Genomic DNA, 12,241 nt, shown 5'->3' with positions numbered 1-12,241 from the left:
ACGGACTTGCCTACACACGACCACACAAAAGTCCGACGGATTCGTACGTGATGACGTACACCGGACTAAAATAAGGAAGTTCATAGCCAGTAGCCAATAGCTGCCCTAGCATGGGTTTTTGTCCGTCGGACTAGCACACAGACGAGCGGATTTCGGGGTCCGTCGTACTTACGACGTAAAGATTTGAAGCATGTTTCAAATCTAAAGTCCGTCGGATTTGAGGCTAAAAAAGTCAGTTGAAAGTCCGGAGAAGCCCACACACGATCGGATTACCAGCCAGCTTTAGTCCGTCAGCGTCCGTTGGACTTTTGTAGACGAAAAGTCCGACCGTGTGTACGCGGCATTACTGTCCAACTTATGTGCTGCAGGCAGGGCATATATGTCTTATAATTGTAGGAGAAAGTGGACCTCACAAAGAAGTCCTTGGTGGGAATTTATTTCTGTTCCTAATGCTGTAAACTAAAGCGAGAGTTCTAATGCTTAGCCACTTTGCTGCCAAATAAACAAATAAGGAATTATCTTTATTGGACTCATGATTATCTACCACAAAGCTCCTTTCCTGCTATTAGTGCTGCTTGAGAACTGGTGTCTCATCATACAGAGACCTTTTGTGGGTCATAATAACATATACTCCTATGTATGGTAATTCAAGACCTGCAATTCAAAGCTGAAAAAAAGACTAGTGCTACGTTCCCCCTACAAAGTACTCATGCATGAGACTTTCTTTGCCAGTGTCACGTGTGTCCACATCCCTAATAAACTGCCTCTGAAGAAAAAAACACCCTAAGCTAACCGTGGTTTGGTTAGTTTGCAAGGAGCTGTGTTTTTTTTATTCTGATGCAGTTTTCTTCTTGATGGTTGTACCAGTGACAGGTAAAGGTCATTATATTCAGTAAAGCAAGCACGGATGGGCAAAACCCAATGGAACCTGTCTAAGAAAAGGATAAGTCATATCCTGAGTAATGGAAACTTGGTGTGCCTGTTTCATTATCCATGTCATCCATGTTATCCATGTCATCCGTTATTTTGTTTGAAAAGCCTCTGTAAAAGTTATATAGCTGAAATAAAAATAGTGCTTGTAAATTATAGTAGACCATGCTGTACTTAGATTGCCATAGCTTCCTACACCTGAAATGCTCCAATTTTTATTTGTCTATTGATTCTGTCCATCAATGAAGAAGCTCTGGGAGTATGGGAAAGAGAAACACTATTAAAAAGATGAGGCTTTAGTGAAAAAGCAATGGCAGCAAGATTCAAGGCTAATTATTTGCACAACCAAAATATATTGAACATTTTTAAAAAGGCTGGAAATAAACAAAACACTTGGAAGTCCATAGGAAGATATAAATGTTCTGCAAAGCCATTTAAAATATAAAAGATAACTTGTGGTAGAGGGAATTATTACTAAAAACATACGCTTTCAACATTTTCAAAACAATGTCAGGTGTCTCTTCTTCTAAGGCATGCTACTATATTTATAACATTTTTGAATTAGTAATTCCCCTCTTAAAGCGGGGGTCCACCTATCTATCGTTTTTTTTTTTTGAGTTAATTCACAAACTTTTCTTCTCAGCATTACATACTCACATATTGTGTGTAATATGTCAGCCTGTGTCAGATTTCGTCGGAAAGAATAACTTATATTATTCACTGCAGGCGGTTTCCATCTTCATTGTGGGCATTTGAAGCCCACAAGCATTTATTTCCTGGATGTGGTGAATGCTGTGCTCCCAGCATTCACCGCTCGTTCCCGCACATGCTCAGTGGCATCCTGAGAAGCCTGAGACTAGCTCCCAGGAGTCTGGGAGAGGCTAGAATCACGCCTACTCCCACGGGAGGAGAACCAGGAAGTGCAAAGAAGAATAGAAAAATAAAAGGTAATTACGGCGATTTAAATTTTTTTAAACGGCATGTCAGCATCTAGGCAAGGAAGAGAATACATACAGATATTGTTCAAAATTTGGGTGGAACCCCGCTTTAATGGATGACCCCACCTAAAACCAGGTATTTCATTTTTGTTTTTATAAACGCTGACTCTAACTTTTACAACTGCATTGATAAGATGGAAACACAAATGTGGCACCACACTGTATCTGTTACAAAGGAGTCTCACGCCGTCTACTTTACGCTGGAGAATACAGCATGTGTAATGGTAATTGCATGTGGGTGGAACAAATAGCATAAATTCAGAGATCTCACTCTTGGTTTCTTCCTTGTATTTGCATTTCTTTCTTGTTAATTGTTGGATATGTAGAAATGTAGGGGTTTGCCAGCTTATACAGTATCCACCTACAAGAGGACTTGGACACTGGCAAACAACAAAATTGTAGGTCCACTCAGTATAACTATTTTTGTTCCCAGCATGCTTTAGTTTTTTGCTGGTGTGCTAGGAGATTTTTTTTTGTGCCGTGGAGAAAGTTTTATTCTTGCTAACGATTCTTTTTTTTTTTTTCCTTTAACCAAGATTACTACATTTCTGCTTGAGCTGGTCTCTATATGTACTGTAGCTATCTGGATTGGTGATTCCTCAGCACTAGCTTTGCAGAACATCCTCAGACCCCCAATTGACTGAATATGGCAGGGCTGGCCTAGAATGGGACCTCCAGGCACTGGGCTCTGCATTGTGGTGCATTTCAGACTTGTACATTGTTAGCTGCAGAGCACTCTCCAGGTCTAGATCCCTGCCTTTGAAGATTTATCTTCCACTACTAGGCAACAAAAAAAATGCTGACTTTATCGGTTTATCACAGTAGGGGTTAACACTGAGGGACAGAGTGCTGACGTATCACACATACGCTGTCCATGCTCTCTTTCCTGCTATTCCACATTGAGGAAAGACCTTCCCACTGCTGCTCCTGATTGAAAATTACACAAATTTTTTTAGGGTCCACTCATTCAGTGTGCTAGCTTTAGATGTGAATGAGCTATGATACGGTATCACCCCTGCCCGTGCACCCCCACAAAGAGTAAGTAGTACAAAGAGTAAGTAGGGTAAGGTGCCAAAATGGGCCAAAATGCATCATCGATTGCATGAGCATGCTTCCACTTCCTACCCTGCATAATCCTTATCTGATCTGCCAATGGCTCTGTCTGATGCTGAGACTCTTCATCCTTAATGAATGTCACTACACCTGAGCAGTCAAAGACCTCTGCCATTACTCGCAAACCTACAGACCATTTTTATTTTTTGCTTCTGCATGAGAGTATTGGGACTGGTGGTAGCCTCTTTTAACTAGTAACACTCTAGACCCGCACAACACAACATCCTGTCTTTGTGGGACACGTCAGTCTAGTCTTTGGCCAGACCAATTAGCGTGGCACCAAAGAACAGATTGTTTCTGGTCTGGTGGCTCAGGAATCCTGAATTGGAGTCTGGGAAATCCTTTAATATTATGGAAGATGGATGCTGGCCTGTTCTGCTGGGGAGGAGTCCTGGAAACCCCTTAGGAAGAGTCCGGGACACCCCAAGGAATCTCATCCCTCGATTAACATCCTGGAACTAAGTAATCTGACTGTCCTTGACTGGAGGACCATCTAATCAGGAATTAGTTGGACATCGTCACAGCATTGGCGTATATCAATTGTCAAGGAAGAACCATAAGGCCTCTTGTCCTAAGCAGAACTTCATGTTCCAACTTTGTCTGTCATTTTAAATCCAGGCATGAAGAATTGGCAGGCAGACTACCTTAGTCTGCAGCACCTGGACCTGGGGTAATGGTATACCCAGATGGTGTTCCAGGACCTCTTTCACAAGTGAGGGATGCCAGATGTGGCCCTCCTGGCCTCCAGGTTCAACAACTGGCAGGTTTGTCTTCAGGTACAGGGATGTACTGGTAGAAACACTGAGTGCTCTGGTGGCTCCATGGGATCAGTTTAACCTAATTAATGCCTTTCCTACCTTGAAACTCTTTGTCTGTTCCACAGAATCTAGATGGAGATGTGGTACGCTGACCTAATCAGACTCTAGGCAGACGATCCTCGTACTCTTCAGTATGGATCTTCTGTCCCTAGGAATGGTTTACCACCCTATTTCAAGGCCGCTGGCTTTAGCGGCATGGATGTTCAAGCCCAGTTTCTGAGAGACAGAGGCATTCTTGAATTGATGACCCCCACTATGCTAAAAGCTATGAAGTCTACTTCCCGCTGGACATTTTATACATGTCACGAGAGAGCACAATACCACTTTATTAATTATATATTTATATTTATCATTTTGATAGTGCAGCGTTTTATAACTTGATTTGATTATCTTGCATGGTATATGAGACATGCGTAACGTTAGCAGCTGATCATTTGTAAGATACACTACTTTGGAGACCGGATTTGGTCAACCACCTGGAGGCTCACAGGACTATTAATTAACACTTTACTTTTATCCTAGACAATTCTCTGTGGGATGTATCCTAGCCTTACTGCAAATGGGCCTGGCCCAACAATTTGTTCCTCAGCACCTTTAAGGGTCAAATCTTGGAACTTGCTATTTTATTCCAAAGAATGCTAGCTCCCCACTCTTTGATTAAGACCTTTGTACAGGGTTTTGGCTATGTGACTCTCTGTGGGCTCCTCCTTGACCCCCTGAGATCTTAATTTAGTTTTTTAGTACTCCAGAGACCACCATTTAAACCAATCAGGAATATTTCCCTCACCTCTCTCATCCACATGGTTATGTTTCTTGTTGCAATCACTTCTGTGAGGTAAGTGTCTGAGATGGTGGCCTCATCCTGTAAAGAACCCTTTCTGGTCATACACAGAGGCAAGGTGTTGTTGAGGCCTAGAGCTTCCCTCCTAAGGTTGTTTCAACCTTTCACCTCAACCTCACAGTCACTGCTTCAATTAGAAGGTCTAATTCTGTCATTGTTGATGGTCTTGTAAAGGGGGACGTGCATCTCATTCTCCAATTTCTCAGTGACTCAGGCAGATTATCATTCAAGCTTATGGTCTTAGGGATCAGTTTCCACCCTTAATTGTCAAGGAACAATCTACTAGGTGCATGAGTACTTCTTAAGCTTTTCAGCATCATGCTACAGTTTCTCAGACTTGCAAGGCTGCCACCTGGTTCACACGCAAGGCCTCATGTAATGTCAGCTTTGGCCTTGAATTCTTCAGGTAGCTCTTTGAGCTGCAGGCAATCTTTGTTTTTTGTTTGTGGACCTGTTATTTTTTTTGCTGTTGCCCACCCCTCAGTTGGACCGCTTTTGGAGATCCCGACAGTCTTTAAATTCCTCTGTATCTCAATAAATGAGAAAGAAAATGGGAGTTTTGTACTTATTCTAAACTTCATTTCTTGGCATTAGGGGAACACAGGTCCCACTCCTATGTGTCTATGATTATGCTTTTAGTACTGCTTTTCCACAAAACAGAAAAATGCCAGGACAAAATTGTGAACCAGATAACGTATTCTTCTACCAATAACCAGCTGCTATAAGTAAATATATCCACCTAAGTGATATAACAAAAAATAAAAAAAAAGTTGCTGTAATTATTATTTTTGTTATCAGTTTTGTAGTGATGTTGCTTCTTAGAATAGAACATTCATACCAATAGTTTGATCTGGACAATAGCTCCAATTTTGTTCCAGTTTTCATATATATTTCCATTTGTTATTGGGGGTATCCAACCTTTTGACTTTCCTGTGCCACATTTGAAGAAGAGGAATCGTCTTGGGCCACACATAAAATACAACAAGGATAGCTGATGAGCAGAAAATGTCTGACAGATTACAAATTAATGATCACTGATATAGATAATGTACCTATCTGAGTAATAAACCTTCATTTTTTGTAAAATGTATTATTAAAAAGTAAAAGAGGCCAACCTAAAATGAATTCGATATTTGACACTGTTTTTGATAAACTAACACTGGTTAGATGGATGGAGTAACAATTATTTTAAATGAATTCTCAAGATGCTAATCTACTTTGTCTCTTCTACTTTGGGAAGATAACATTTGTAGTGACCCTGTTTTTTTTTTCTTCGACAGCATGTGTTTGTTAAGTATAAATGCATTTTTACAAAATAATTGCAAAAAAAATCAACATTTTTAGGCAAGTTTACGATTTTGTGTTGCACCGCATTCATAGCCGTCTTTGTCCACAAGCTGGACACCCCTGTGTTACATTATTTGGAAGATTTTTGTGAATCAAGATTTACCTTTAACTATTATCCCGTAGTTACTTTGTTGGTCTGTTGTAGTTTCTCTTTAAATTGTTTGACATATTTTCACATTTTTATTTTTAGTTCAACTGTTACATTTAGAATATGATACTTATTGCAGTTTGTCGATTTTCTACCTCATTGCATCAGCACATTTGTCAGATAATATATGTTAGAGTTTGCCAAGCTATTGAGCTGATTGTAGGTTCTTTCTTTATGCCTTGGTTGAGCAGTCTCTCTAAAGGATAAGGATATGCCCCTGAATAATTAATCATTAAGCACAATTTTCTGACAATACAATATTGATCTTTTATACTTTCCTCTAACAGGAGAAATCACTACAACAACCCTGTTGGATCGCGAAGTAAAATCAGAGTATATCATAATTATCCGTGCAATGGATGGTGGTGTAGGCCCCAATCAGAAAACAGGCATAGCTACAGTAAGTACATTTTTGATTACTGAATAATTCTTCATAAAGTTTAAAAAAACATTTTACAACATTGTTAGCAGAATTTTTTACATGGTCTAGGCTGAAATTTCTCAGAGAATTAAATAATTTAAGTGGTGCATTAGAGTTATGTCAGTGGAAATTTCTGCAACCCTTAGGAAATTTCCTTTTTAGGCACCACCAAAAAGTATCCCCATTCAAAGATGTTGCTTCACTTTCTGTTCCTGTGACGACTATGAAATTTTTACTTTTCCATCACTTTCTGTTCCACAAACAAAAGCCACCATGACAAAGTAGGACGAATCTCCCAAGTGGGGACACAGACTAATAAAGATTTCGCAAAAGCCATACTTCATACAGCTCTCAAACAGTGGAAATTATGGGTGCTCAAAATAACAGCTGAAGAAAGAAATGAAGAAAGTCACCAGCACTGTTCTTTTCATTGTTTAATTGTGAAAGAGTTGTTACATGTAGAAAAAAAAATTGCCAATGTTTTGGGGCCTGATAAGGTTGCTTTCTTAAAGTGGTAGTTATTTATATAAAGGATAAGGATAGGCCCCTGAATAATTAATCATTAAGCACAATTTTCTGACAATACAATACTTGAGTGGATTGTAGCCGTATTAGTGCAATTGTGATAGAGAAAACTGAGTAGTGTCCGTGATACTTTTTTTATTTGCACTAACATACAATTTTTCAGGACAAGCTTTCAGGGTATGTCCCCTTCTTCAAGGTCCAAGCAGTACTAATTAACAGTTTTTTTGGCAGGATGTTAAAAAAAAAAAAAAAAAAAGAAAAGGAAAGAACAACAAACACATACAAATCAATGGTAATAAAGATAGCAGCAGAGTTAGTCAGATAAGACAGAGGGAGAGCTATAGACTGGAGGGGGAGATGCTAGTCACAGAGGGGGTGGTAAAACTTTAGTATAATGGGTAAGGAAACCAATATCTAAATTTAGGCCATTATTTTTTGTATCAAAAAGAATTATCATTCTTAGTTCAAACGTTTTCCTTTCCTGGATAGTTCTGAAATTCCCTTTAAGAACTAAAACATTGAGGTTTTCTATAGTGTGGTCCAGTTGTGAGAAGTGATGTCCCACAGGTGTGCATAAACTGTCTTCTTTATGTTCCTTGATGGTATGTCTGTGCAAATTCCTCCTCACTTGCAACCTCTGTCCTGTTTCACCAACATAAGATCCTTTGCTGCACCTTTTGCATTGGATGAGGTACACAACATTACTGGAGGTACAGTTGTAAGATCCCATGATATTGAAGGTCCCATTTGTGTGTGGGAATAGATTGATCTGGTTGCACAATTTGCAGCGTTTTTTATTGCAGGGTTTGCTTCCATTATTTGTGACTCCATAATCAGAGTGTAGTTTCCTGCTGATTAGTTTGTGTCTGAGGTTGGGTGGTTGTCTGAAAGCCAATAATGGGGGTTGTTGGAATATTCCTTTCAGAGTTTCATCCTCTGTTATAATGGGTTGTAAATCTTTGATGATCTTTTTGATCCCTTCTAGTGTGCTGGCTTGTATGTGGTGACTAGATGTACTCGGTTATTTGTTTTTTTTCTCTGTGCATTGGAGGATATTTTCTCTTCGGGTTTTCAAGGCTGTGTTTATGCTGTTGTTGATGGTTTTGTCTTTGTAACCTTTCTTATGGAAGGAGCCTGCCAGTGTTCTGAGATGTTTATCTCTGTCTTCTGGGTCTGAACAAATTCAGTGGTATCTGATGGCCTGGCTGTGTATGATGGCCCGTTTAGTGTGTTGGGGGTGAAAACTGGAACTATGAAGATAGCTGCATCGGTCAGTCAGTTTTCTGTATATCGAAGTGTGAAGCTTGTCATCCCTGATGTATACTGTAGTGTCTAGGAAGTTGACATGTGTATTCGAATAATCCATTTTTAGTTTGATAGATGGGTGAAAAGTGTTAATCAATGAGAAGAATTGATTTAGATTTTCTTCACCTTCAGTCCATATCATGAAGATATCATCAATATAGCAATAATATCTGTATGGCTTTTGTTGTATGCTGTTCAGGGACTTGTCCTCCATGTCAGCCATACATAAGTTTGCATATTGGGGTGCCATTTTGCTTCCCATAGCAGTACCCATACACTGGAGATAGATGTCATTATTAAAAGTGAAGTAGTTGTGTGTAAGAATGAATTCGATGAGCTGTGTCACATCCTCAGCAGTGTATTTGTGGTTTGGTGAGGATGATAAGAATCTGTGACATGCTGCCAACCCATCCTTGTGAGGGATGTTACTGTACAAAGATTCTACATCCATAGTGACTAGAAGTGTATTTGGTGGTAATTGTTGTATATTGTTAAGCTTGTTCAGAAAACCAGTGGTGTCTTGCAGATAACTTGCAGTATTCATGACTAAAGGTTTTAACATGTTTTCTACAAGGCCTGAGATGTGTTTGTTAAGTGTATTCATACCTGTTATAATGGGTCTGCCTGGATTTCCTGGTTTGTGAATCTTGGGCAGCATGTAGAAGTCTCCAATTTCTGGATTATCCGGAATCGCATTGATGAGTTCTGAATGTAGGTGGCTTGGTATTGTCACAATAAGACCTTTTAATTGCTTAGTAAAATCCTGGGTCGGATCATAATCCAGTTTTTTGTAGTAAGTGGTATTTGCCAGCTGCCTCTGGCCCTCCTGTATATATTTGTCTGTATCCATCACAACGACTGCTCCCCCTTAATCTGCTGGTTTGATGGTTATGGCCTGATTATTGTGCAGATCATGTACAGCTCTTCGCTCCAGTGGTGAAAGGTTGTATAATATTTTCTTTTGCTGGGTGGATATCAGGGATGTGACTCACAGCCTGAAGCTGTCAATATAGGTATACAGTTTGGGGTTGTGTCCTTGTGGAGGTGTGAAGTTGCTGTTCTTTTTCGTTTTGTCACCTGCTATTGTCCTAGGATTCCTTTCATTACTGTGAAAATATTCTTTGAGCCTTAGTCTCCTAAAGAATTCCTCCATATCTGACCATACCTGTAAATTATCCAATTTGGTGGTTGGGCAGAATGTGAGGCCTTTGGAGAGGACTGTTGTTTCTGATGTAGATAGTTTATGAATTGACAAATTTATGATTCCGAGTTCCTCTGCACATTTTCTGTCACGTCAGCATTTACACAAGGGATATCTTGGGATTCTGGATCGGGTTCCAAGCTGCTGATAGCAGGAGTTATAGAAGTTGTGTTTGTTTTGTGTTTAGGTTGTATCCTTATAGTTCCAGTTTTCACCCCCAACAAAATAAACGGGCCATCATACACAGCCAGGCCATCAGATACCACTGAATTTGTTCAGACTCAGAAGACAGAGATAAACATCTCAGAACACTGGCAGGCTCCTTCAATAAGAAAGGTTACAAAGACAAAACCATCAACAACAGCATAAACACAGCCTTGAAAACCCGAAGAGAAAATCTCCTCCAATACACAGAGAAAAAAACAAATAACCGAGTACCTCTAGTCACCACATACAGCCCAGCACTAGAAGGGATCAAAAAGATCATCAAAGATTTACAACCCATTATAACAGAGGATGAAACTCTGAAAGGAGTATTCCAACAACCCCATTATTGGCTTTCAGACAACCACCCAACCTCAGACACAAACTAATCAGCAGGAAACTTCACTCTGATTATAAAGTCACAAATAATGGAAGCAAACCCTGCAATAAAAAACGCTGCAAATTGTGCAACCAGATCAATCTATCCAAAAGTGTTACACACACAAATGGGACCTTCAATATCATGGGATCTTACAACTGTACCTCCAGTAAAGTTGTGTACCTCATTCAGTGCAAAAGGTGCAGCAAAGGATCTCTTATGTTGGTGAAACAGGACAGAAGTTGCAAGCGAGGATGAATTTGCACAGACATACCATCAAGGAACATAAAGAAGATGCCTATGGGATACTTTTCACAACTGGACCACACTATAGAAGACCTCAATGTTTTAGTTCTTAAAGGGAATTTCAGAACTATCCAGGAAAGAAAAATGTTTGAACAAAGAATGATAATTCTTTTTGATACAAAAAATAATAGCCTAAATTTAGATATTGGTTTCCTTACCCATTATACTAAAGTTTTACCACCCCCTCTGTGACTAGCACCCCCCCTTCAGTCTATAGCTCTCCCTCTGTCTTATCTCACTAACTCTGCTGCTATCTTTATTACCATTGATTTGTATTGCCCCGTACACACGGTCGGACTTTGTTCGGACATTCCGACAACAAAATCCTAGGATTTTTTCCGACGGATGTTGGCTCAAACTTGTTTTGCCTACACACGGTCGCACAAAGTTGTCGGAATTTCCGATCGACAACAACGCGGTGACGTACACCACGTACGACGAGACTAGAAAAGGCCAGTTCAGAACCAAGCGCGGCACCCTTTGGGCTCCTTTTGCTAATCTCGTGTTAGTAAAAGTTTGGTGAGAGACGATTCGCGCTTTTTCAGACTCGTGGCTTTCAGATCGTTTTCTGCCGTTCAGTTTGTGCTTGTGGGTTTGTATCTGCTCTTCAGTGCGTGCAGTCAGTTCGTATCGGAGTTTTCTGTGCGATCGTTGCTGTTTTTCAGGTCGCTCTTCACAGGCCTTGCTGTTCTTCAGTGCGTTCTGTTACTTCGTTCTGAGCAGCCGACCGTTTTCTAGCCATGTTTCGTATGCGTACTCCTCGTACAGTTCGTGCTGTGCGGGGGCTTGGTGTTGGGGTCCTGACCTTGACACAAGTCCAGTCCATGAACAGGGTGGGGAGGAGTTCATGGACCAAGAATTGGTTGCTTCAACGTGACCAGTTCTCTCATATGCCTTTGCTCCGTGAGATCCGTGAGAATAATCCTGATGATTTCAGGAACTTTTTCAGGATGACGGACCCCGTGTTTCACCGTCTGTTGGCTTCGCTGACCCCCTATATCAGCAGGCAGGATACCTGCATGAGGCAAGCCATCACTGCAGAGCAGAGGTTGGTCGCTACCTTGCGGTATTTGGCCACAGGGAGAAGCCTGCAGGACCTCAAGTTCTCGACAGGCATCTCCCCATGTCCTTTGTGGACATTTACTGCTTGTGTTTGTTTTAGCTGACCCTGACAGAAATGTGTGGAGTCCAGAAAATGTCGTGATTGTGTAACCTTATACAAAGCACTGTTGGCTGTTATTTACTAAATGCAAAGACACTTTTCACTACAAGTGCACTTGCAACTGCACTGAAACTGCACTTGTAGTGCAAAGTGGATTTGCCCTTAGGAAATTACCCCCATTTTCTCATAAAACAACAATTACATCACCCCAAAAGTGTTGTAGCGTTGAGACAATAATGCACACATTCTTGATGAGCAATCTTTTTAATACCTGCACAATCACATGTGCATTTACCAAAGGTTTTTCTGACAAACCAACATGTTTGTTGTATAACAATTTTTGTGGTGTCATTATCCAAAATCAAAATGTGCATTTTATAGAAAACAGGCCTGTGTAAAACCCACAAGAAAGACACAAATCTTGATCTTACAAAGTTCACATTTGGTAGAACTTGAAGGCAATATCAGACATGAGTATTTAGGAACTGTGTTTGATATTGCGTTCAGATGGGGGAAATCACCGCAGGAAAAGCCAAATTTGGA

At 40.3% G+C, this 12,241-nt stretch overlaps 1 protein-coding gene across 1 annotated transcript in view; it reads left to right on the top strand.

Moving 5' to 3' along the window:
- The window catches only part of CDH23 (cadherin related 23), a 1,935,615-nt gene that overhangs the window by 1,320,447 nt on the left and 602,927 nt on the right, over window positions 1–12,241 (top strand). Inside the window, exon 20 of the mRNA XM_073596703.1 lies at window positions 6,483–6,595. Within this exon, the coding sequence (XP_073452804.1) occupies window positions 6,483–6,595 (113 nt within the window). The remainder of the gene's footprint in view (window positions 1–6,482; window positions 6,596–12,241) is intronic.

This window comes from Aquarana catesbeiana, linkage group LG08, assembly GCF_042186555.1.
Source record: "Aquarana catesbeiana isolate 2022-GZ linkage group LG08, ASM4218655v1, whole genome shotgun sequence".
Lineage (NCBI taxonomy): Eukaryota > Metazoa > Chordata > Amphibia > Anura > Ranidae > Aquarana > Aquarana catesbeiana.
Note: the sequence above shows the minus strand (reverse complement) of the source record. Positions and strands in the feature narration are given on the sequence as shown.